Source organism: Agelaius tricolor, unplaced genomic scaffold, assembly GCF_023055355.1.
Source record: "Agelaius tricolor isolate 1412-34295 unplaced genomic scaffold, bAgeTri1.0.p SCAF_4, whole genome shotgun sequence".
NCBI classification, from domain to species: Eukaryota; Metazoa; Chordata; class Aves; order Passeriformes; family Icteridae; genus Agelaius; species Agelaius tricolor.
Window position 1 is genome coordinate 34222849 of NW_027269264.1, and position 28000 is coordinate 34250848.

The window sequence follows — 28000 nt, forward strand, 5'->3', positions numbered from 1 at the left end:
ACGGGGAAGTGGTACCTTGATTAAAAACCCCTACTGGTGAGAAAGATAGTCAGTCAGTCAACAACTTTTATTGACTGAACACTGGTATGAGTTTGGCTCTGAAGCACTCGCCCGGCTTGTCCTGCAGGTCTCGCAGAGGTAGAGCCAGAAGAGTGAAGCACAGTTCGAGGATACTTAGCAGCAGTGGCTTGTGATATGGTTTGCTGAAAAGTAATCAGATACATCAAAACACTTAATGACACAAAACATTCACATTAAAATAGCTCTAGGTGAGCTGTAGTTTAAAAAGAAAGACCTGCAACCTAACAAACTGAAATACACTTTTCAAGAAAGAAAAAAATAAATGGTCATTTAACAGAAAGAGGAAGATTTTTTCCTCTCTTATCTGTAATACACTTTTTGGAATACAAAGTGCTAAACTGCCAATTAACTAAATATTTTGAGCTTTTATCATCTCAGTCTTATTTCAAGGTTGGTTTGTTTTAGTATTTTACCATACTGTTCACAATTTTCCCCTGTAGTGCCAATTTTCCTTTTGAAGTATTTGCTATAAGGCAGTCTCCGAAAGATCTTTGAAAATAAAAGGTTTTCAAATTTATTAAGAAGTAATTTTCTGCCCATAAAACTAGCCACCTTAGTGTAATAAACCATATTCATTCTGCTCTTTATCAAGGTAAATTCTCTTCCCTCTCAAATTAACTCAAGACAAACACTTAAGATTTTTATTTGCAGAACTGGTATACAGAATGTATCTCCAGGGCTGTCACAGTTATTACATTTTTGGAAGTCAGCTTTTGTAAACAGTAGTTCAGGTGCTTTCCTTGTCACACTAGTCACAAAATCTGAATCCAGAAATTGTTCTTAATGAAATAATTACCACACTGAATCTCTAAACTCCTAAGAACATAAAATTTAAACATTAATTTCTGCTTAGGAACCCAAATTCTTGAATTCTTCTATGTGCAGGAAGCCACATGGCTGTGAGTCACAGGAGGAGATGGGGGCCTTTTCTGCTTTTGCTACTACCATGATGGTGAGGAGATTGAGGGTATTTGGGGAGCTGGGAAGAGACACAGCCAGGACAGGTGGCCCAAACTGACCAAAGGGATATTCCAGACCATGTGGCACCAAGCTCAGTGTATAACGGGGGGGAAAGAAGCAGAAAAGGGAGGGACACTTGTGGTAATGTCATTTGTCTTCCCAAGTAACCATTTTGCATGATGGGCCCTGGCTCTCCTGTAGGTGGCTGAACACCTGCCAGTGCATGGGAAGCACTGAATTAACTCCTTGGTTTGTTTGCTTGTGTGCACTTGTGTGCAAGACACTGCTTGTGTGGACAGCCTTTGCTTTCCCTATTACATTGTCTTTTTCTCAACCCATAAGTTCTCCTGCTTTCACCCTTCTGATTCTCTCTGTTGGGGGAGTGAGTGAGTGGCTGTGTGGGGCTTGGCTGCTGCCTGGGGTTAAACCATGACATCTCCTCACCAGTGCCTTCTACACAAAGACACAAGGTACTGTTTGCTGTTTTCAACAGGCCTAAAGTCTGAGCTTTGTCTAATACCTCTTCACAAGGTAATTTTCTTCAAACTATTTCGAGATGTGTTGTAATAAAAATACTTTAAGAACATAAATACACAATCTGATTTACCTGAGTGACTGGATGATGCTTCTCAACAATAACTGAACTCATGGGTGGAGCAACTCCCATCACTGCTAAACTCCCAGAAGCTCTGGATTTTTGTCCCATATCAGCTCGGCCTGTGATTCGAGCAGTGATTGTTCTTCCTGCTTTCTGTTGTGCAGATGTTATTACTTTTGGCATGGACTATAAAAAAATTAAATATTAATTAGTAAAAAATTCTAAACATAATATTTACAATGCTAGGTGTTTCTGCTCAGTTTTATCTACCATATGCCTAAATGGAACATGTGATGTTGCAGGTAATCCAATTACATTACACAGGACTGAATTTGCTCCACGGGGCTGCAACCAGGATTACCTCATTTTTTCTACTTGTGTGATAGCATTTCAAGTAAATTACTTCTGTTCTGAGGGAAATAAGACTAATTTGACAGAAATCAAGAAGCATGGATAGTTTAGCTTTGCTTGCTGACTGCATGCTTGAGTGACAGCTGAAGGTACTTCCATCACTTTCTAGCAATGACAGAGCAGATAATAAAAAGCTCCCATGCATACAAAAATGCATCTTTCTCTGACAGCTGATAGCAAACTGTGTCAAATATGGAAAAGAAAGGAGGGCAGTTTAGCACGAAGCACAGAAGAGGGAATGAGGGAAAAATTTCCAAGAGCAGGATAATGAGACAAGGATATGAGCACTTTCCATAACAAAAGTCAAACACAAATTGTTCCTGTTGCACTATACCTGAGTGCACTCTTCTATTCTTCACTTTACCACACTGCCCTACCTAGAAATAGAATTTAAAACTGCTCCTAGCATAAATGAGTTTATGTAACATAAATGAGCATTTTCAACCTAGTGTCTTCATACTGCTAGGTAAACTCTATGGCAGTGTCCTCAACTACATACCTGTGTTGCTCTGAGAAATGCACAAATAACAATACCCAAACTAATATTTGTTATGATTATGTCCTAAAAGAAGAAAAAAAGTTAACTTTAGCATGTTACCAGTTTTTGCGTTGATGTCACACCAGATCCTGATGTCGTGCTAGTGATGATAACTGGAGAATCAGAATCTAGCCTGGTCTCAGGAGTGCTTGCATGAGCCAGATGGCAACAAAACTGAAATGAAACCAGAGTTTATACAGAATGAGTACTACTTTCTAGAAAATACAGTTTTGCTCCTTAGATAGCCAGTTTTTTCACTATTCCAATTACCTTTTTAATTGAAATGTCTTTGCATATATTTTACCTCTAGTTTACTGTTTATTGTCTAATATAAAATTACTTGTCTAAAAATTGTAGAAATGGTGTGAATAACATTTGTTACTATTAGAATGAAAAGTCAAGAGACAGGCATGCACATCATTTCTGTTCTAACCTACTCTCTAGCATGATACTGTTTTACAGTGGTAAAGTTTTGAGGATGACTCCAGGGCAGGTCCAAAACAACCATGCTACTAGATTATGATCTGGCTAAGTTGGTATGACAGGACAATAAGCTGAGTTCCCTCAATGTCTGTATGTGTTACCCTCCTAAAAAAGGAGTCTGAAGTCAAGCCAGCTTTTCATCTTTTGAGAATATACTAAATTCAGGTTTATTACAAAAAACCCTCTTAACAGCTTTTTTTCCAGAAAGAACCTTAAGAGAGCAAATTATACTTATTGTAGTGACCTTGTCTTTGTTAGTTTAATGCATTTTCACTAAAATAAAAAAGAGCTTAATGAAAGTGCAGCAAGCCACAGCAGCTGTGCCCCATTCACAGTGCAGTCTGAACACATCTGAACTCTCTTCAAAAAAGCGCCAATCAAGGTATTTCTCTTTTGTCACTAGGAAATACAGTTCTGTTCCAGCTACATGCTTACCATGTTTTCCACCTGAACAGCAGCTGCTGGTGGAGGTGGTGGTGAGGGTTGATTATATTGTGAAGGAGATGGCCTTCCTGCACCAGTGGTCGCATGATCATTTCTTCTGCTTCCTATATCTATTATTAGAAACAAAAAATAATGGGATAAGCACATAATCTAGCTAACCCTAAGGGGTGGGGATATGGGAGAAGATAAGTTACAACAAAAATTTTAATATTTCTTTTAGGATTTCTGTATAATCTAATAAAAAAGACCAGGCTGTTCTTTATAGAGGTAGGCAGACAGATATAAACAGACATTCCTGTATTTTACCCTCTTTTGAGATGCTTATAAATGTTTTTAAAGGGACTTGTTTCTCTATGTCTCAGCATTTCTGTGGCACATCTCACCTACTTGTAGTGCAAAGAACTGAGGTTCTTCCTACTGCTTGGCAAAACTAAAATCAGTGTGCAAGTGGTGCTCTTATCCTAAGAGAGAAAATCCAGTTTAGGTAGTAAAACACAAAGGTCATTTGCTCATTCCAGGAACTAGAGTGACACCATGTGGTAGTTGTGTTTGGTTTTTTAAATTAGCTGAAATAAGAAGGAAAAATAGAAGGAAAGGGCTTCAAATCTGTGCAATACTTATAGATTTCAAGAGTCAAAGGGTACTAGAATGTGCATTTTCTACATATCTATGTGTGTACACACACATTAAGCTTAAGCACAGGCAGGACCAATGCAGAGTTATAGATCAGTAAGATCTGATCTATTTTACTGGAGGAAAACAGTATTAGGACTTTTATAAGCAAAAACTTATGAATTCCTGTGGCGTCAGTGTTCTTTTAAATACATGAAGAGGTTAAAATAATCTTAATATACTACTAAGTAAAAAAAAAGTCATCAAATTAGGCAGGTAACTTTAACACCATCAACACTGACACTAAATATTATGAAGCCATCAAGTTTGAGACACATGCACACTATTAATAAATACACTGTAATGATATATATGATATGTATTTTACCTGTAGATTTTGTGTATATTAAATGTATATTAAAATAACCAAATAATAATAATAAATTTGTAAAGAGGTGAAATTCTGCATTTTATGTCCAGTGACAGTAGGTGGCACTGCAGTGTTCATATAAATTTATAATTGCTGACTGGCACATTGAAGTTTTGATGTCCACAGATCAAAAGACTAGAAACAAATCACAATAATCTTCTCTGATGTTTGCAGTCCTCCAGTGTCCTAATCACTGTTCTACCTGATTAAGAATGCGGATCAACAGTTGTTCAACCATATTAAACAATTATGTAACTAACTTCATTAAAACCACCATATGGCTGTAAGGAAAACACAGTATGATGCCTGGGGCAGGGAAGAAGGTAGTACCAGAGGTGGTGGAAGCTGATGACCTGCTCAGGACTGAGGACAAAAGAGTCTGTGAAATGTTATGAAGCCTGATTAAAAAGCATAACAGTGGACACACAAATAAATGAGTTATGGGTACCCTAACATGCAGCACAACAAAATCTTTAGGTGTTGTGCTGGCGTAGAGTATCAGTTCCAGCTTCTTAGTAAAAATCAAGCAAAATTTTGGGTCCATGAAAATAAAGGGTTGGTCACAACTATTATAGAGCTCAGTTTTCTTTATTTCCTTACTACTTACTCTCATTTTTATAGGTCTACAGAAACAATGCTTTCACACCAGTCAAGTGTGTGAAAGCATAAACCTTCATTATTAGGGAGACCTGGTGTCTGTTGCATGTTTTTTTAAAACAACAGACAAACAAATAAAAGATAATGCTTCAAGATAGAATAATTCTTAATTAATAACACAGTGAAAAATAAACTGTGCTTGGGAAATGCCCTGTAATTATATTTCCAAACCCAGTACCTTCAAAAAATCATTCATTCTTAACCTTCTACCAATACTGATCCTAAATTTTTACTAGCACACAGCTACACTTTGCTAATGTCATATTAATTTCCTAAGCAACTGCACAAATACCACTTTATGTTTAACAGGCTTAGACAGCTGCTCAGGTAAGTATCTGCTTACATCTTCTTCAGGTTTTTATTTTCTCTATCTACCTTTTTTGGTGAAGAATTTCTCTAAAGTAGTTCAGAAACTTCTGTATAAGATTGTTAAATTTAGCAACTGAAGTTACTTGTCTAAGGCTATTAATCACTGCCAATACAGACAGCTGTTGAGCCACACATAGCTGTGGCACTCCTGCTGGCACAGCTATTTTCTCTTTAACCTAGGTTGCTCCACCAGCACAATTATGTTCCTACTGCTACGGATTGTCTCAGTCTGAGAGAGTGATTTCATTGTATCTGTAAGCATGTGTAGCACTTCTCTGTGTAGCTGCACAGGTTTTACAGGTATGCTGCTGATAAAAATAGACTGGTGTTTCCTGTTCTGGCATGGAGTTACATCTAAATACAGAACCTGAGAGATTTGCTTGCCCTTTTTACATTCAAAAGCAGGATTAAGAAAGAAGGGAGAGCTGTCTGGGAAAAGCTGATTCATGGCACACTGAGATGCCAGAGTAAAAAGGAATTTTCAGGATTTTGTCTAAATGCTCCATAACCTGGTGTTTTAAGAAGTTTGCCACCTTTGACTTCCTTTCCTGCCTTCATCTGCAATTTCCCACTTTCCCAGCAATGTGGGATGAAGAGAACATGTTCCTCCTTTCAGCTACAGCTGTATGAAGTCCAGCCTCAAAGTACTTCTCAACATATTCAACAGGACGTTTTAAAGCAATAAAAGTTTAATAAACTCTGTATTGCCAAAAATTCTCAAATAAAAAAAAAAAAAAGAGAAAAGGAACTCCATTAAAACAAACAAACAAACAAAAAATCCCAAACACATCCAACAAAAATGCACGCACGCTACCAGATTAAACCTGCTAGTCATACTAACCAGGATCTGGCCTACTGTCCTTGCTTTGAAACATGGTCATTGCTTCCAGATTCAAAGCACATACACCACGCATAAAGGCTTTCTTCATGGTGTCTTCATACTGATCTCTTTCAGTATGCAGTCGCAGAAGCTCAGATCTTGTCAGTTCCAAAGCAGCAGTTAACTACAAAACAGATTAAGGAAACAAGTCTCTCTTACTTCTCAATGCAAACTACAAACATATTCATCAATTAATTTTAAAAATAATATACTATATTTACAAAGACAGAGGTTCTCACTTGAAAACCTCTGCTTCACCAGAGATGAACAGCTCATTGTAGTTCCTTTGTAGTACAGCACAATATTAATAATATAGCATATCAAGGAGAAGACTATTCAAAAGATATAGGACTGCCAGACTCTACCTAAGCAGAAATACATCTTTGCAAGCTTTTGTCTTTTAGAAATTGGCATCTGGCACAACCCAGATGTCTGCAGAAATATGGGTTCATTCAACAGAAGAGCAAGTCTTCTCTGATGATGATTTAAGTATAAGGGTAAATTTTCATCACCAGTGTCTCTTCTCTAGATACTGTAAAAGACTAAAAAAGCTGAGAAAAGATCAGATCAAGTTGCTACTTATGGTTTTGTGCTGTTAAGACATATTTGGTAAGCCTGTTCTTAAAATTCTAGGTTTAATTTCTTGCTGAAATACAAACCTCTTAAAAATGATATTTTAAAACTGATTACTTAGCGTGCACCAATGCAAAGGTTGACAATTTCACCTCAAGCTCTGAAAATTCTTTAACAAGCTTAATCAGCAAGCTAAAGAAAAATCAAACTTAATTTCAGCCTTTAACAGAATAGCTATTACAGAAAAAAAATAATGTACTCATCATGATCATTCAAAGTAATAATGGTCTTCTATTTGCATTGTCTCCTTCATAAAGACCTCAAAATGCATAGCCCATAGTAACAGAATGCTGTTAGAAAACAAATGGCATTCCCATTAGTAGGCAAACAGAGATTTGCCTTATTTCAGGAAGGTACAACTTATTTCATCTGTGCATGCACACTGGCAACATTTTATATCGGATGCAGGGAAAAAAAGGCATGTCTAAAAACATTACAAAGATCTTAGATCCATTCAGATCTTCTTGCATACTTGGGAGTTCTGTTCTACTGGAAAATACTCATGTTTGATAGGTTTGCTGAGAAAGACACACTTTGGAGGAACAGGGGTTGGGAGTCAAGGAGCAAAAGAAGAAAAAAAAATTGATTTTACCTCTGCAATTTTTGCTTCAAAATCATTGGTGAGCTGAATGCACACATCTTCTGCCTTTAACTGACAGGCTCTTGCTACTTTGTCTTTCCATTTTTCTTCACTAACAGAGCGCCAGGCGGCCCACACTTTCTTCATCAAAGCTGTCTGGAAATGTTTATCTGCCATTCGAATTGCATATTCCTTAGGAAGTAAATACAAACACATCATAAAAAAGTTCTGGGTTGATAAAAAGCTCAGTACTTTACTGTGGTTGCTTGTTTTACAGCTTATTACACAGACCACAGTAGGAACCCCTTAACTGAGTTACAGGTCCTGCAGTGAATTGTTACACAAGGAGCATCAGCTGTTCAGTGCACATGTGCCAATGCACATTACTGTCCTCACCATGAGAAACTGTGTTTGTGAGCTCCTAGGCTACACACAACAGTGGTCTTACTCTTAGTTTAATGACACCAAACAACAATCTCACATACCCAGTGTAAACAGACATATGAAGCCATTTGTTGGGTATGTGGCACATTTGGATTCACTACAGGAATCATATAAAACCTGCAGTCAAAAAGATTGCAGGTAGTTATCATAAAACTTACATTTTGAATAAATTTAGACTTCAGGATTGTTTAAAAACTACTTTAAAACAACTCTACTATTCTACTCTATTTCAAAATAGTCAGCAGACAACAGATTTTTTTCCATTCCAGAGAGTATTTTGACAGCAACACTCCTTTTAGAACTGATCTTTTCAAACTGTTATTTGACATTGTCAAACACATCAAAATAGAAACACCATGATTTCTTCAAACTGTAAAAAGAACTGCAGCAGCTCTGACTCTTTTGAGTTCAGAGGTTTAATTTTCACTGCATTTTGATTTTGTGCACATACCTCTTGTTTGGCTTTAACATGCTGAATCCGCCACAGTGTAAACTTTCTCATCAACGTTACTCTCTCCTTTTGCTTTTCTAATGCTTGGGTCAAGTTAGTAATTACCTGCAAAAATATTCATTAACACTATTTCATTATCTATGATCACTGTAAGATCAAAGATAATGTACTTTATGTCTCACTTATTTTTCACTTAAAGCACTTGCTTTCAACAGATGCTTTCTACTGAAACTTCCCCTTACTCTAATCAAGTAAGAAACAACAATCAAAGTTCAAATGAGAAGTAAAATTCCCATGGCTTTGACACTCAGATTGTGGCACTTCCATTGTATAGTTTTAGGAAAAGTTCGACTCAATTGTTATTTCATCCTACATTTGGTGGTTTCTGAACATTATATTGCATTTCTCATAATTAAATGTTACCACAGCATAACATCAGAAGAACTTCTTATTTCAAAGAGACTTTTAATAAATCAGAAACATTTATATTAGAAGTTTGTTTCACTTGTCTGAACAGAATAAACAAGCTAAGTTGCTGCTATAAACCAGAAAAACCTTATTAGAAATTGTTACTCTCTTTAGAAGTTCTCATGAAAGATAGTATATAAGCTTAAAGCAATTAAAACATTTCAGAGGCAAGATGTCATACTGGACAGAGACTGCAACCCAGCAATCTCTAAATTTAATGAGTACACATGAAGAGCTGAGGTTCCCCAACTAAAAATTAAGCCAGGTACGATGCAAATTTAGTAGACCAAATCTGAATATTACTCCCTACTTCTGCCTAACTTCTTAAGCTAGATTCTGCCATCAGCCATATATGAGCAACTCCAATGGTCAACAGTGGGACTTTGGGGAATAATGCAAAGTTATCTTGGGACTTTGGGGAATAATGCAAAGTTATTTTAACTACTGCATAAACATTGTTGAGAACAACATTTTATGACAATACATGCTAGCATATGTTAACGTTATATTGCATTTGTTACAAGTAATAATTATTGAATATACACTAATTAAATGAATGATAACTAAAATTAAAATAGAAAACAAATTAAATTGATATGTTAATTACTTTTGTTGAAAAAGTATCATAAAAATCAATTTTCAATGCTGCATACATACTGCTACACATTAGAAGTCTTAGCCTAAGTCTATTTTTGTTAATTAGCATATTTTTGCTAATTAAATAAATTAGATTCTTATTACACATTGTAAATCTTAAATGCTTTACAATGTGTAATAAGAATCTAGTACTTGTAATATTTGTTGGGCTGATGGACCTTGGTTTATGTCCATATGAGGATACAGCAGATTTCATAATTATGGAATGATATGCAGAAGCATGGAAGCACTGCCACCTTCCATTCAGGAGGGAGCAATAGTAATTTTCTATTCAAATGTTTGGGTTTTTTTCCTTAGAATCAGAACTTTAAAATTGGCTGAAGAAACAATTTCTTTGGCAGCAAAAAATGAAATAGAGCTTTCAAAGTATCACTAAGAATTATTGCTCAGTCATTGAGCTATGGCTATCATTGTATGTCAGTCATTAAATAAGACTGACATACAATGATAGCCAATAGAATTAGATGTTTGAAAGGTATGGGCTGAAATAGCCATGCTCAAGGTACTAGTTACATGGTATAAGACTAATCCAGTTATTGTAATGTTACAACATTTATATTTGCTTGGTCTTTAAGATTAGTCTGTTTTCTAAACGAACACAGAACACTATCTTCATTCACATTTTAACTCCTGTAATGTATGTTTTTTGAAAATGTAAGTAGGAATTAGAAACCCAAACTCCATTAAGTGTTCTCAAGTACTAGGAAATATGTTCAGGGTAGCAGAAAGAAAACTCATTTATGTTGTGATTGCAAAACTGCCAAGATTTTATATCCACTTTCACACTTCTATTTAATTTTCAGGTTGTTTGCACTGTTGCCAGCAGGAAGTGTAAACCAGAGACTCCAAATGTCCAATCTTAAGAATATGTACAAAAGTCGAATTCCTAAGAATCTTAAAATAGAGGCTCCTCAACATTTAAAACCGAGGGAAACCAATCTAATAATTGAAAATTTAGAGGCTTTTGAAATGTAAGAGCTAATAAACTCACCTACGCCTGTGTGAGTTCTTCATGAAATATATGAGAAACAAGACTAGACTCTAGATTTAAGAAACAAACAATGCAAAATATAGCACATATGATGTGCTTTCATTGTTAGTATAGACAACTCTATTAGCAACCATGATTATTTTTCTACTATACAGTCTGAATGTATTATTTACTTCTCTATGTTACTTGCTTAAAAAAAATGTTGTTCAAAGAGATGGACCAAAAAATTTAGTGTAGATATTTTTAAACAGAGAGGAACTGTTAAAATATAAAATTGAGTTACTACCTCATCTTTCCTGCTAATAGAGATTTCATAAGTATGAAGTAACTCTTTCAGGTTTTCCATCTCATTCTGCAGTTGTTTCACTTGTGCGTCATGTTTCTCTTTCTCTTGTCTCATTTGAAGCTTGTGTTGTTGAATCAAATTAAGTTCCCAATTTTTCAGTTCAGTCAGAATATTTGTCTGAAAAGTTAAAAGGATGACAGTAATGCAATGAGTTTATTTCCTCTCTATAATTTTAATCTTAAAATACTTAGCAATTAAGGAGACACAAATATTTGCAGTGATACCTTCATTACACAGGCTGTGCACAGCTGTATTACCAGAAAAAATGAGCTATTGAATCATGATATCAGAACATCCCTAATGGAGACAGTTATTCCAAAGTTTTTTGAAAAAAGATATTCTGTGCTACACATGCTTATGTACAATATGCAATAACAACAAAAAATACCATTCTCCCAACAATCACACTGAAACTTCTCCAGCACTAACTCTACAATACAATGATATCTGTGAATGATTTTTAAGGATTCCATACAATATAAATACCTTAAGACTTCCACTCCAGAGATCAACTATATTTTCTATTTGAGTGACTTTTCCATCTAGTGAAGTTAATTCAGTCACTGTGGTTTTGCTGACTTCTCCTGGACCGTGTGTGGAAGAAGTTGCTTCTGGAAGAGCAGGTTGTTCCATACCAGCCTGCTTCACTGATGTTGAGACTGAAAATGAAACAAGAGAATAAGAACTGACACTCTGGAAAGGCTGACTGGTCCACATTTTGGATGGAAGTCAGAAGACAGACAATGGTAAAAAGGAAATAAAATATTTATGACACCAGAAATGTCCTTTACCCACATAAGAAAAACCAATCCAATTTTAATACATGCTTTCTGGACACACATATTTAAGCTGACAATCCAATTGTAACATAATTAAATTCAAAAGTAATGCTCCCTTAAAATACAGTATCTTAATATAAGTTAATTTGAAAGAGAATGATCACAGCAACCACCAAAAATACAGCCAGAAATAACATCTCTAAGTGAAGGCTGCTTGACAATCAACATTGCAGGTAAACAATCTACTAACTTCTGCCTTTTTTCTCAATGAGCCTGTAAACACCTGAGGTCTGTGCTGTTCCTTTACAAATTCACAAAGTAGCCTGTGGATATATTTTGATGTTAATATGTTCCTGCATCCATTTTTCTTAAAGCCTTAAATTTGTTAATCTAATTAGCATTCAAGCAATTTGAGAAAGGACATATCTACTATTAATTTATATAGTACCTTATACAACAAATCCTCACTTTCAGGAGGTGTGGTACCACTAAAGCTAGTTTGCATGCATTTGAGCTGATAATAAAGTTAATATTTAAGTAAACTTGGGAAGTAAAATATTGTTTTATATTTAGTTATTTCTTACAGAAAATTTGTTATTTGAGTTGACAACTGAATAAAAGAAAATTAGAAGAGGTATTAGCAGATTCCTGATAATTGCAACAAACACAATAACTTCAAAAAACCACTCTTTTTTCATAAACAGAGAAAACCTCCAACATTTTAGTCTTCACTTCTGAAAACAAGTATTGTCTGATGGGTACTATTTTTTGATTCAACCAAGAAGAGGTAAGCTTATCTGTCACAAAGCAGTACCTTTAGTGGACACTAGAAAAGTGTGTTTTGAATTTATTTAAGGCAGAGCCTGATGGTTGATATTCTTTTACAGTTATTTTTACTGTTAGGTCTCCTTTCCTAAGGAAATGAGAAGAGCTGCCTGGTAATACTCTCTGCCACAGAACCACTACACTCATGCTCCAAAACAAAAGGGAAATAAGGAAGAACTGGGATGCAGAAGCAGTTACAACTACTTTTTGGTATTTCTCTCAAGGTAATACACAACCACACATCATAAAATTAACACCAGCTTGAGCTAAAGGAGTGTCATCTAACACACCATTTCTATAGACTAAATGTCCTATCCTATAGCAAAAGCAAAAGACCATAAAGAGATTATTCCTCATCACAGAGTAAATTAAAATCAGGCTTTAGCTTTTTGTCATTGTTTCTCCTGAAAATGACGGAAGTATTGCTAAAGTAGTGGCAGAATTTGAATATTTGTTGCTTGTAAAAATGTCCAAAATACATGACATGCCAGACAGATGATCCAGATTACTTGAAATATATCTAATTTCTGTGATGAAGAATCTGGCTGGCATATGACAATAAAATTATCTGGCACTGTTACCATTGTCAAATATTCACAGTTTTGTCCTTCACCACTTTTCCCCATTCCTGCATGTCACTCCTTCCTTAAGCTGTAACATGAAATGCCTGAAGTTTTGTTTTTATTTTTAAACTTCTATTACTTAGTTAGATTACAAAGATATCCTACACAGCACAGTTTGTAAGATACCTTCAAAAAAAACCTGGAAACCCAACAGAACAAAATGTTACCAATCAAAACAGGGTATTAAAATAGGCTCACAACTGCCATAGTCTGAGAATCACAATATTACTAGTTCATCACTACCTTTCCCTTAATTCTCCCTATGAACAGATTATCCTAACACAGCTTTCATTTCTCTCATTTACCATAGGATGTATAATATCTTCATTGAATCCACCAAGTGTATCTGTTACATGTTTATAACATCATCTTATGAAATTCATCTTGGCCTTCCAGCATTGCTATAATTTTCTACAGTTGTACACACATTAATTTAATTCTTATTTCTAATGCTCTATTTCTGTCACCTCTACTCCCTCCATAGAGTTATATGATGTCACTCAGTTACAGTGCACTAAGGTACCAAGGACACTAGAACCATTTGGATATGATAAGTATAGAAATGCACTTTATTAAATAATCTCCACACACATTTACTGCAACAAATCTCTAGACAGAGGTAATGAAATTAGCTGTTTATCCAGATGTCTGTTACTACAGTTGAGCTTTTTTGTGTTGTTCTAGTATCTGACTTTTTCTGCTTTTATTAAGTAAATAAGCTCTGACACTGTTCTCACACATTAGATGCTATTAGTGGCCCAAGCTGAGCACAGCAATTTGCTAAAATGTTCTAAGAAGTTTAATGGATATATACTGAGGACTAGCAGGCTTGAAGAGAAGGATTTTTTCCACTCTTTGGGTATGAGTCATCATTGCACATCTCTGCAACAAATAATTTACTGCTCCAGTCTTAGTAATTTTCAAATTTAATCAACTAAACTGATAACAAGAACAGGAAATGAAGTTTTATGTTTCAAAGTTTAAAAACATTTGGACATTGAACTGAATTAAACAGCATGTTTATTCCAATTACTTCTCTTATTTGACTGAAAGCTGTTAGGGAAGATACCATGTATACTTAAATTTTCTGCAACAAATAGAGATTACAAGTAATCAGAGTTCTACCACCATAATGGTAGCATCCAGACCAAAGAATACTTCATAACCAGAACTTCATTTCAGAAGGCATCATATGGCATTGAAAACTCTGTCGGTTCCAATACCATCACATGGAGAAGGGGAAAATACATTGTAAACTTGAGAAGCTCTGCACAAGAGCAAACTTTCAGATTTTAACTCCAACCTCAGCACATTCAGTCATTTTGTTTTACAGTTATAGAACACTAACCTATTAATTTATGATTTTGTTATTTTAACACAGTAGCAGCAATAGAGCCAAATGTCAAAAAGCCTGATTTTTAGTATGAACAAGCAAGCAGTGCCAAAAGAATGGAGTTTAACAAAAAAATTAACTGCCCTTCAGAAAAAAACCTGGTAAACAATCCCACCTGATCGGCATTAGAGGTAGAGCATTAAACTTGAATTTAAGCATTAGAGGTATAGTATTAAACTTACAGTTTTCTCATTGTTCATTCAAAGTCATGTTATTATCATCATGAAAAAAAGAAGATATTCTGAGGGCATTAACACTATGGCCAGCACGACTTCAATACATAATCACCATCAATCAATAGTAGTGATTATATAGAAGAGTTCAAGATTTTGATCAGATCTTCTCCTAGAAGCTGAAATAACCTTTTTACAACTAGATTGTTTCCAGATTCTCTAGGAGGTATGACCCATCTCTCTCACAGACTGAGAAGACACAGAGATATTTTGAACAGCAAACACATATTTTGATAAAGTAGCAAAGCAAAGGAAACTTGTTTATAGCATTTTAATTGACAGAAGCAGGATGAATCTGTGTAAATATTGTTCCTGTCTCTTGTGTTCTCTGGGAAGTTCAGAAGCACCTTTTTTACTGTCTTTAATCACTTTTTTTCCATTCTGTGAATGGAAACAGATCTGTGAACTGCTGCAGTGTGGGTCACTCTTCCATGGGGACTCTTCCGGGTCCTTTCGGGTGTTTATTTTTAGGGTAATGTAGGCCTTGTGTTTTTCTGGCTTCTCCTATTTCTCTGCATGGGGTGCAGTCCTGCAAGGAGAGGCTGCTCCAGTGTGGGTCTCCCACGGTGTCACAAGTCCTAGCAGCAGCATGGGCTCCTCTCTCCACAGGTCTGCAGGTCCCTGCTCCAGTGTGGGCTTCCCATGAGGTCACAGTCCCCTCTCAGACACCCACCTGCTCCAGCGTGGGTCTGTCTCCTCCATGGGCTGCAGGTGAATCCCTGCACCTCCCTGACCTCCATGGGCTGCAGAGGCACAGCTGTCTCACCATGGGCTGCAGGGGCATCCCAGCTCCAGGGCCTGGAGCATCCCCTGTCCCTGCTTCTCCAGTGACCTTGGTGTGTACAGAGCTGTTCCTCTCATATATTCTCACTCTGTTCTTCTGTGGTCACAATTACAACGATGCAAAACTTCTTTTTCTTCTCAAATCTCTTATCACAGAGGCATTACCACCATTTCAAATTGCTTCAGCCTTGGCCAGTTGCACTCCCATCCTTTGGAGCTTCCAGGGACTGGCTCTGGTGGACATGGAGGAAGCTTCTGGCAGCTTTTCATAGAAGCCATCCCTGTAGCATCCTCCATTACTAAAGTTTGGCCATGCAAACCCAATGCAGCCCAGAAAAAAAAATTAAAAAGTAAGAGCAGAGTTACAGGGAGACAGGAGACTTTTGGGTTGCTGGCTAAAATTTTCTCTTCAGACAAATATGATAGAAAATAGAGTATACAGTCATGTACCAAGAAAGCGTAAGAGTCTGATTCTGATATTCTTTCTTGAACAGCAGTATTACACATCACAAAAAAATCCCTTACAAAACAATATTGCACTCAAACTGGGAGACAAAACTCTAAGCAGAGAGCATAGAGGACAATACCCAAATTAAAATTTGCTCCATAATATAGTTCCACATAGCTGGGTTTGAAATTTTCTACTGTTTTAAGAGCATCAACTCAGGTTGAGAAATAGTTCCAGCAGCTGACATTAACTGCTCTACAAATCAAGAGTTTTGCAAGTGTACTCGAATCCTGACAATCTGTGACTTATAATGTGACTGATCAACAATGGAAGAACATACAGAGGAGGTAAGTACTCTGCTCATGGAGCTCTGGAAAGAATACAGGGAGTGACCACAGCTGCTTTAAAGGAAGCTGAAGTAATCTCAGCATAGGAAGGGGCTCTGGGGGGCCTTTGTTTCTCACAAAAGACTGCACCGTTTGAGGGGATCAACTGGCCTTAGCTAAGTGTGAACGCTGAACGCATTTATGTGCTACCCAGAGAAGTATGGCTTGAGCCAGCCCACAGTATAAAAAAAAGCAAGCAGCAAAATGAACTTTCAACATAGCAATAGACTTGAGCTGGCTTTAACCCACACACACTGTCACAGCAAGTGGGGACAGCTTGTGTCATGATAGTTCATGTACAGCTTGTCATGATAGCTCATATACAGAGACTGGCAACAGGAGTCACAGCTGCACTGTGATCTGCATGCTGCAGACATTCTGTGGTATGACATTTTGCTGTAATGTTCACCTAAGTCCTGCTCAGACTTCGGCTAACTCACAGCTAGGAGTGTGCCATGAGGTCAAGGCAAGAGCAGCACATAGCCAAGATATGATGGACAGAAGGGCTAAAGGTCATTATGCAGCTGTCATAAGCTACCACTCACTATCCCCTGCAGCCTTAATCCTTCTAGCAGCTGCTTTAGAATCTAAAAACCTAAAGAAATAGTACTGACCAAACTTCCAAGTTGGAAGGTACAAGTATGTCACTTGTACCTCTAAACAGCAGACATAAAGCCATCCACAAGGGTTATAAAAGTGAAAACAAAAAGATAGTAAATATTTTTTAAATTAAATAGAATGATAAAGAATAGAAGTTAGTTTAAAGTCAGTTTTGCCTGATTAAGCTTAGCTTGCTAGAAAAGAAATAATGCAGGTATATTTGTTTACGATTTCTTCTGAAGCAAAATTAACAGCAAAGCAAAATTCTCAATCTAATTGCTAGTGACAGAAGCAAACAACACAATTAAAAATATCCATGTTACTAATGCATCACAAGACCCTAAGTTTAGTGTCTTGTGATGCATTAGTAACATGGATAAATAAAATAACAAGAAATAAATTAAAATTAGAATAACAGGATTGAATTAAAAAAGTAAGAATGACATTCATGCAGTGACATGATTAGTCATTACACAAAGCCCTTTTAACATAATCCTCCCTTCCATTGAATCATTGTTTCTATATGTTTCTAAATTTCTCTATCACAGCCCTACCAGCTTAAGCAAAACCAGCTGTGACACATCAAATGTCAATGAAGTATACTGTAAGTAAGGGTATTCCTTTTTCTGTTATTACACCAACCACCTTTAAACATCAGCACCACAAAACACAAAGAACTGTCAGCACATCAACACTGTCATCTGAAAGCAATGCCGGGGACAGAACCTTTCAGGGAATATGCCTTCCTACATTTCTTGTTGTGCAAAATGCAAATGTACTACAACTGACATACATGTATTTTTCAAACTAAAGCTATTAAAAAATGTAAGTCATCAAAGTTGTATCATTGTTCTTGTAAGCTCAACACATAGCCTTGGGCATACTACCTGGAGTATTACGGTGAGTGGTATAATCTGTTAACCTGGAAATTCTTTCAGATGGTCTCTTTTCTGAGGCAGGTTCTGGAAACTTTGAGACACACTGCTCAAACTTCGGAGTCACTACAGTATAACGAAACAGCTCTTCATATTCATCCTGTTGCAAAGTGGTGACAAAGAATTATAAAACTAGAATTACATTTTTAAAAATTAGGCATATGTAAAAAGAAGTACATATTATTTTCTATAATTTTGAGAGGTTTCTTTTTTATTATTATGGTGTAAACAGAGAGGATTTCCCCTAAAGCTGCAAAAGTGAGCTGTTTTCCTACAATGACTATAATAATTTAACTTTCTCTTGTTTAATGTTCACATTCCTTCTTAATACAACTATATGCACTGCAACAGCTGCACAGAAAGACTCTATGAGATTCCAGCATTGGATACTAGAATAGGCATCTAAAACAAGAACTGGAAAAAAACTCCAGTCCCAGATCATCTAAGTTATTAATCGGCCCTTATTATTTCCAATGACTACTAGTAGTGCTTCAAAGAAAAACATGTATTTTTATAGCTATGACAAAGATGCTACTGAACACAGTCACACTTCACACTCTGTAACATTGCAATTTCTCTGGTGGAAGTTGTAAAGCCAATCATCAAAAGTGATTTGATTATACTCAAGTTTTTTTAGAAAGGATATAATTATTCTCACCTTATATTATTTATTTTTAAAATTATACAGGTATACAGAATGTATATATATAACTTAAAAAGAAGCTTTCCTATTAAGAAGCTATAAACTTCTCTAACTAGTATGTGGCATTATGCTACACACCTAAGTAAGCCAATTAATATTTTTTTGAAACCTCCTAATGAAACAGATTTTCAGGATGAAGGTATTTAAGTGTTCATTGCAAAAACGTAAACAATCTGTATTATAGCTTAAACATGCAATCTAGTAATTAATTAAACAAGTACCACTACCAGTTACTTACTACAACAAATAAAATCTACTAAAGATTTGGAAAACAATGCCCATTGGAAAACACTATACCAAGCACTAGCAGTTATTTTTACTTCACTTAGTATTATGACATTAGTTCTGTTATATCACATTAGAATCCTAATGAGGTCAAATCTCAAAAACCAAGTGTGAATTCAAAAATTAATTTCCTCTTAAACCTGGGGGAAGTTAGAGTGAAAACAATCAACGAAAGGTACCAATTACATGCAATATGTTTTTGAATCTAACAACTGAAAAGGATAATACTTCAAAACTCTCAGTGTAACTTGTATATTTTTGTGTGTTTCAACTAATTAGAGAATTTAAGAAGCTAGGTTTGGTACATTTACTCTGCATTCTAGTTTCCATTTAAATGTCCATTTCCCATCTTCTAATCTATCACGTTCAAAGTAAAAGCCTAAATAAATGTGTATGAAGCTATAGAATTACAAATACATGATGTATCTTTTGGACACGCAAGTGTGTCACAATCCATGTAAAAGGTATAGTTAGCTGCAAATCAACAATTTATTAATTTTTCCACAGACATATCTTTCTAAATGTATACAGTTTAAATTTTAAAAGATATCAAAAGAAGAAAACAGATATCTTTAGATCTGTTACTCAATCAGGAATTGCATGGAACCATACAAAACTCCCTCAGGAAAATCTCAGCTGAGTAAAAAAGCCAATATTAGCCTTAACTAATAAAAATTAAATGATTCTGCCGATGTTAGATCACACCTCTGTCTTCTTCTAAGAGATTATGCAACCAAATATCAACTTAAAACTAATTCTTCCCAACAAACAAGTTAGTTCTCAGACAGAGCTGATCCAGCTGCTTCCATGATCAATTCAAAGGACCTAGTAGGTTAGATGTCAGACGCAAGTGGGTGTCTCATGTTGAGTCACCTAATTTATTCACTATCACACAATATGTCCAACTATAGACATGCTTAGCATTCAAAATACGGGTATCAAGTTATGTCAGGAGATTTCTTTCAAGTTCTAATTCTTTTATTAAAACTCAAAGAATCCAATCTGTACAGAAATACGCACTCTTACGCGCCAACAGAAAGTGTCAATAAACAGCATCCAGTGACAAATCTGGAAATAAATGTTCATAAATTACAATATTACAACACTGTTGAAATGAAGTTGAAAGGCAAATATTAAAGAAAGCACAGTATCCCAGTTGTAATCAGAAACTTAGACACACAAAAAAAAGAATCCTGGAGACAGCAGTGAGAATATGTATGGAAACACTGAGTGATTAAGTGTATTCCTCATCTTAAATACTCCATAACAAGTATGCTGCAACTGGAATGCAATATTGACCAGTACATTTAAAATAAAACCATAATAAAATTAAAAATATATCTTTGGTTTATTATTGTGGTTCTGCTTTTAACAGAACTTTCAAGCTGTTCTGTCAACTGCAAGTAATTCTGTTAATGTATAAAACTAGAGGAATGTAATTCTATGACCTGAAGGTCTGTGGAGTTTTGACTATTTAATGCCTTGATTTTGTAGAAGAAAATGTAGTGATGTAATGAACAAATGGCACAAAAAAAAAAAAAACAGATGTTTTTTGATAATTTTTTTCTATTTTAAAATAAAAATCTACAGATACTGCAAAGGATTGCAGTCAAGGTTACTAGACAATATGACAAGAACAGATTGAATGGATAAGTCTTGCATAACAATTATAAGTATAATGGACATTCTCTAAGAGCCAGTGGATTTCTTTGTCAGGAAAAAGTAATAAGCTGGCCTCTATTTAAAAGCAACATGTTATCAAAAAGGCCCAAACAAACAAAACAGAACAGACCTTCCAAAATTATCTAAATGGAGTAGAGTACTTCCCTGTCAACATTCCTATTGATCAGCTGTGACCTCAGTGTTGTTCTTTTCCAACAGTAACCAACTCCTACCAGGGGTAGCTTTAGGCTTGTCTAGTTTGGAGAAAAGGAGGCTAAGGGGCCTTGTTGCTCTGTACAGCTTCCTGAGCAGGGGAAGTGAGAAGAGATGTCCATCTCGTCTCCCTGGGATCCAGTGACAAGAATGAGTGGGAATAGTTCAAAATTGTGTTGGGGAGGATCAGATTAGACATTAGGAAGCATTTGTTTACTGAGAGGGCAATCAAACACTGGAATGGGCTTCCCTCGTGAGGGAGAGTGTTGGATGCCAGGAGCCTGCTGTTTAAGGGGCACTGTTTAAGGGGGCATTTGCACAATGCCCTGTAATAACATGCTTTAACTTTTGCTCAGCCACAAAATGGTCAGGCAGTTTGGCCAACAATTGATGTAGGTCACTTCCAGCTGAGCTATTCTTCTCTAGACAGGTTCTCATTCACAAAACAGTAGCTCATTAGTATAAATTTATCATTATCTACACGATACAGATTGAATGGATATGATTATATATAATATATACTGTATGATTACCTATTATATATATATATAATTATATATATATATTTACCTATTTTATATATATATATATATATATATATATATATATATATATATATATATATATATATATATACATAAAATATAAAATATACGATTACCTGTGATTATCAGGTGGCCTTAGAGCCTCCTTGATAATCACAATCAGGTCATAACAGAAAATTCTGGTCCTTCAAAATTTGTAGCATGATGCTTTTATCTTGTTCTCTGACTACAAAAAAGCATTGGAAACACACATGCATTACTATTCCTAAAAAAAGATTATGAAAACTTATCCATGAGATACAAGCACAAATAGAGACATACATGAACTGTGGAAATTAATTGCCCCATAAAATGTTGTTTTAAAGGTACAAGTCAATCCAAATAGTAAAAAAAGAAAGAAGAAAACCCCTTAATTAAATAGTGTTGCTACTGTACATGCCCATTTCACTATGTGACAAATGTGGAGATGCACTTCTAAGGGCAACTAGCAAAACAGGTTATTGCCAAAACCATCCTGGTTTGGACTGTATCCTACCAAAGGAAAAAAACCACACAATCTATTATGCAAATAGGAATAAACAATTATTAAATTATGAAAATCTGCTGCTTTCAAAAGAATGGTACAAAGACTTTATCCAGTATCCTTGCATCCTCTTGAAAGCATGACGAGCACAGAAAAGGCAACCCCCCGTATTATAGGTACAGAATGTCCTAATGTATTTGATGTAGAAAGCAAAAAAAACAAAGCAAAAAGCAATCATTTCCTTTCTGTGATTAACTTGGCCATAATACTACTCCAAGGGAAATAAATCCATTTTAAAAAATTCAGTTTTTACAAAACTGACTCATGGGGAAAGCCTAAAATATAGTTACTCATCATCTCTCAAAAGTCATGGGTTTCTATCCCACTGTGTCAAATTCTGGCTTCTTGATAAGACTTAACACAAATAAAGAATAACACTAGGAAAAAAAGCTGAGAAAACTACCTATTTTACTTGCTGCTGATCAAAGTCTAAAGTTTAGGTAAGAATTTTTACATAAATTTCTTGTGAAATGCACAGAAATGGAATCTAACTGAACATATTTTCGTAACAGTATTTTTTGCAGCCTACTTTGTTTCTTTTCCCTAATATTTTTATTATTTTCCTATGTATGTAAAACATAAAAAAGATGAACAATTACTTAGATTTGCTCACAGTTATTCTTTACCAAATGAAATGCCATGACAGTAAATCAAATTATATTGCCTCTGTCCTACCTGAGGATCTGAAGAAACAGAACTGTCCTGAACAAAGTCATTTGGGAAAATTGGACTTGTGCTTTTCTCCTCATCAGATGACATTCTGCACAAAGTAAGTCTATAAAACAGTAGAAGCTGAACTTCATTTTTCAGTTTAGTACATAAACATATATTCACCAATATTTCCCCAGAAACAGATTCTGCTGTTACAACTGGATCAATGCCCATTCTGTGCACTAAACTGATTGAATAGTCTCATTATATAATGCTGCAAACTGTCTGATCCAAACCATACTCAAAATAATGGAAATATTTTCGCTAACTTATACGAAAACAAGGAAAGACCCCAAAGCAACAATGTCAGTTGTTGCAGTTACAGATATACTCCTGTGTCATTTTTATTCACACTGTATTGCCTTTTAGCTTATCAGGCTGTTTCAGTACAAAATTCCTACAGAGCAACATAAGAATGTATAAGCTACACTGTGCCCACCCACTATGTTACCTCAGCCACAGCCCAAGATAAGATAGTGCCCTGAACACTCCTGTTCAATACCCTGGATCTTACTGGTCAACATCAGTCTCCCATCTCTATTTTGAGTTTCAGGCCCAGGAACATGAACAGCTATGGAAGGACAAGTAACACCTTAGGTTCAATAAATATCAACCATTCCAGCAATTTCTTAGCAAGACAGTGAGGCATTCTTTGAATATTTGGGAAGTAGGCAATGTTGAAGAATTGATAATAAGCTTGAAGACCTTGTGAAAGATATACATATCTTTTAATCAAATACAGCCTTGTATAGGTCTTTCAGTGAAGAACTGAAGCTCTTGTGATAAGATTTGACAGAATAAAGGGAAAAGGACTCTAAAGAATATGGCAGAGGATGGAAAGATGAAAGGAATTACAAAATGAGGGGAAACTGAGTATAAAGCAAGGTGAATTTTTTAATGAATGAATGGCAGAGTGATATAGGTGCCTGATGCACACAAAAGACAATTAGACACATTGACTAAGGAGTTGTCAGGAGAGAAGGCATACCACCACAAATAATCAGAGGAACTGATTGTACAGTGTAGCAAACAACTTGCAAGGAAAATTTATTTTTAGAGAGATCTTTACAACTGTCAATTATAATATTCTTGTTTTTAAACAGATGCATTTTCTGACAGAAATGTAAATTTTAAATTGCTAGTTGTACTGTCATAAAACTGGCAGGAATATCCTACTTAAACACCATCAATGTTTCTCAAAGTATCAAACCCTCCACATAGTTCTCTATATCAGAATACAGATAGAAATTAATTATCCTCTTGCTCTTTGAGCTGTTCTATACACTGATTCTTCCTGCACCACAAAAGCTCTCTCTGCCATGGATATTTTTACACCTTTCAGAATGACAAGCTCATTTCTGTGCTGCTGATGGATGTTTAAAAAACAATATAAAGACAGTTTCAAATGCTGAGATTTCCTGTAGCTCAACGTTCAAAAGACATGATCACCATCTTCCTACTTCCTTCTGAACCCTCATATACCAAACACATTTTTAAAGTATAAAAATGGAGTCTAATGAAGGTTTACTTTGTACTTTTTATTCCTGTATATCTAGGAGTAGACAACAGAAGAAATACTACCTTCATCAGCTCCCCTTTTTTCATTGTCTCCTGGTCTGATAATTTTCTCCTTTCCTCTCTCACATTAAATATTACTTATATATATCCTTGGTTTTAGCCTCTCTACATAAGGAAATAGCTCTATAATAGCATTCTACCTTCTTCTAGCTGATAAAGTCTTTCAATACCAAAAAATACTTCTGCAATCCTAAAAAGTCAACTTCAATTTCATATGCATTCCTACATGGTTTCTCAAATTGTGGATCCTGACTACTCTAAAAACGCTGGATCTATTCAAAGACGTGCATGCATTAGTGAAGACCACAAAGAACCAACCATCTAGCACTTATAGGAATTATATGTGTGTTTGCTAAGAAGTTCTAAATATTGTCACACCTTCTCTTCTCAGAACACTTCAAAAGAACTAAACTATTGATTTTTCTGAGAAATAGGATGGCAAATGGAGTTCAATGTGAATACAGGTAAGTCCAAGGAAGTCGAAAAAAAAAGTTTTTACTGAAAAGTTTGTTCAGTAACTTAAGATCACTGTCCCGAGTTCTGTTTTCAGTTTTCTAAGATCTTGCCCCTTACATGCAATCAAGTGGATCTGGCTCTCTACTTATCACTGAAACTACTCTCTGGTCTTCCAAAACTCAAAAGGTTCCTTCATCACAAGTGACAAAGCAAAGTGACCTCAGTCACTCATACAGCTTCTCCTCAAGGCCCTTCACCATCTTCTCCTCCTTTGGATGCTCTCAAATAGCAGAATGTCTCTCTTACACTGTGGCACCCAGAGCTGCCCCCAGCACTGGAGGTGAGGCTGCCCCAGTGCAGAGCACAGCAGTGCAGAGCAGTGCAATCCCCTCCCTTGCCCAGCTGGCCATGCTGTCCCTGATGCCCCAGGACACAGGTGGTCCTCCTGGCTGCCAGGGCACTGCTGACCATGTCCAACTTACCATTGACCAGGATTCACCAGACCACGTCTGCCTTTGCGGAAATCAACAGCCTTACCTAATTTAGTATTGTCAACAAACTTACTCCAACGCCTGCATCCAAGTCAATTAGGATGTTGAAAAGCATCAGCTGAGATGGAGCCCTGTGGAACCCTCCAGGGGCAGGTCCCCAGCCTGATGTCACCCTGTTCACTGTAAGCCTTTGTGCCCACCTCATGAGCCAGTAACTCACCCATTATGTAATGTGCTATCCAGCTGTGTGCCAGACATTTTCTCCAGAAGGATACTGTGAGAGACAGTACCAAAAGCTTTACTGAAATCCAAAAAGATCACATCAACTGGTTTCTCTTGATAAAGTAGGTGGGTCACCTTGTCATAAAAGGGAATTAAGTTTCTTAGGATCTTCTAATCATGAACCCACCCTGCCTGTGATCTATGACTGCATCAATGTTGCAGACCAAAGCAAAGAACTCATCTCTGCCCTGTCAATGTCCCCATTTGTGAGGTGATCATCCTCATCATGTAACAGGATCATGTTATTTCTGGACTGCCTTTTATTATTGACATATTTTTAAAACTTACTTTTTATGTCCCCTACAGTACTGGCCAGCTTCAAGTCTAACTGAGCTCTGGCCATATAAATTTCTTGTTTATCATGGAGAGCTGAATTTCTGTATTTCTCCCATGTAATCTGACTTTGCTTCCACTGGGCATATGCTTTCCTTTTTTGCCTTAGCTTCAGAAGAGGATCCCTGCTCAGCCAAGCCAGCCTAAGAATAACTTGTCAGCTTTGATCTCAGTGAACAAGCACTAAGTACCACAAAATACCGGATAAGTTCTTAAAAAGAGAAATCAAGGGATATTAAGAGACCACCTCTGGGTCAACAAACTAATTTGCTAAGCTGCAAATCATTATATGGGGAAAGACAAGTGAGAAGAGCATCCTCAAGCTTACCAGGTTCTTCTAAACTTATCCAAGCATCTGCCAAAATATATTTCTGACTTCATTAAAGAAAGATTCCTGCTAACAGCAGCAGTTTCTCCCAAGCCATAAGCATACAACTGCAGCAGTAACACTGCTACTTTTAAGAAACAGGATATAACTATAAAGACCTTGGTCTGACTCAGCATTGTTGCTCTCCTCCTTAATTTTGAATTAATTAAGCTGTGCTCAGGTTTTTGTGCGTTTGGGTTTGTTTTTAACTAAAGATGATGCTTTCCAAATAATTTAGTGTTTCACTCAGATCAGAGGACTCAACACCTAGGAAACAGAATGATGGGTAAGGTCAGAACAGACACAGTGGGTCATCCAGTCCAGACCACCTGCTTAAGCAAGGTCATCCTAGAGCACATAGTACAGGATTGCATCCAGGTGGCTTTTGAATATTTCCAATGAGGGAGACTACACAACCTCTCTAAGCAATCTATTGCAGTGCACAGTCACCTACACAACAAAGAAGTTTCCCCTTATGTTCAGGTGGAACTTCCTGGGCATCAGTTACTACCCATTATCACTTGTCCTACTGCTTGGCACCACTAGAAAGAGCCTGGTCCATTGCCTTGGTACCTTCCCTTCAGATAATTATAGACATTGATGAGGTCTCCTCTCAGTTGTCTCTTCTTCAGGTTGAACAGGCTCAGCTCCCTCTGCCTTTCCTCTTTAAATGCTCCAGTCCCCTCAACATCTTTGTAGCCTCTGCTCCCCCATTCCAGGATTTCCATGTCTCTCATGTCCTGAGGAGCCCAGAACGGGACACAGCACTCCAGGTGAGGCCTCATCAGGGCTGAGTACAGGGGCAGGATCACCTTCCATGACCTGCTGGCAATGCTCTTCCTCATGCCCCCCAGGATACCATCGGTATTCTTGGCCACCAGCACACGCTGCTGGCTCATGGAAGCTTCTTGTCCACCAGGACCCCCAGGTCCTTCTCCACAGAGCTGCTCCCCAGCAGGGCAGCCCCAGCCTGTGCTGGTGCCTGGGGCTGTTCCTCCCCAGGTGCAGGACCCTTCATTTGCCTTTGTTGACTTTCAGATGGTTGTTTTCTGCCCATCTCTCCAGAGCGTTGGCCATTCCTCCCAGCTTCGTGTTCTCAGTGAATTTGCTGAGGAGGAATCTGCCCCTTCATCCATGTCATGGATGAACAAGCTAAACAGTTCTGGGCCCAGTACCGAGCCTAGGGGACCACTGCCAGTGTCCCTGGATAGAACTACAGTGTCCCTGATAGAACTACATCTCCTGGCAGTAGAGGCAAGACATACTCCTTGCCTTTAGCCGTACCCCCTTGCAAAGCAGCGCTGCTCACGCTTTTAACTCCTCACTCCAGCAGCTCCGCAGCTGCCCCCGGGGCCGAGAGCGCCCACACCGCGGCTGCCATGGCAGCTGGGGACAAACAGCGACAATCCGCTGAGTGTCCCACAGAAACCAGGGAGGCACAGGGGTGGTCAGGCGGCCGCGAATACGATAGATTATGAACAGGAGATTCTCCTTTGCTTTTCTTATACAGGGCTTTCAAAGCAACCAGCCCAACCAGGGGGCACGGAGTGCCCACTGGCACCCCCAGGAAACTCGGGGTGGGCCTGCGGGCGCCAGCGCGGCCCCCGGGCAGGAGCAGGGGTGAGTGCTGTGGGAAGGACGGCGCGGCCCCGGCCCCCCCCGCTCACCTGCGGGCGCCGGCCGCGCCGCCCTCGGCCCCGACGGTTTCAAACTGCCGGAGCGGAAAAGGAACCACGGCTGCGATAGGCTCAGG

General features: G+C 37.2%; 1 protein-coding gene across 2 annotated transcripts; it reads right to left on the bottom strand.

Annotated features, from left to right (window-relative positions):
• Positions 1 to 46: 46 nt before the first annotated feature.
• On the bottom strand, positions 47 to 28000 carry POC5 (POC5 centriolar protein). Of its 2 annotated transcripts, XM_071425215.1 has the most exons (12): positions 27915 to 27972; positions 22705 to 22804; positions 17991 to 18138; positions 11520 to 11692; positions 10974 to 11150; positions 8572 to 8676; positions 7689 to 7868; positions 6425 to 6587; positions 3507 to 3625; positions 2649 to 2762; positions 1649 to 1825; positions 47 to 203 (listed from the first exon to the last, which is right to left on the bottom strand). In XM_071425215.1, exons 2-12 carry the CDS (start codon positions 22786 to 22788, stop codon positions 54 to 56), a joined length of 1590 nt encoding a protein of 529 aa, XP_071281316.1. In that variant the 5' UTR covers positions 22789 to 22804; positions 27915 to 27972; the 3' UTR covers positions 47 to 53. The 2 variants fall into 2 exon arrangements, with proteins under 2 accessions (XP_071281316.1, XP_071281317.1); XM_071425216.1 differs by lacking the exon at positions 22705 to 22804 and having other exon boundaries at positions 27915 to 28000.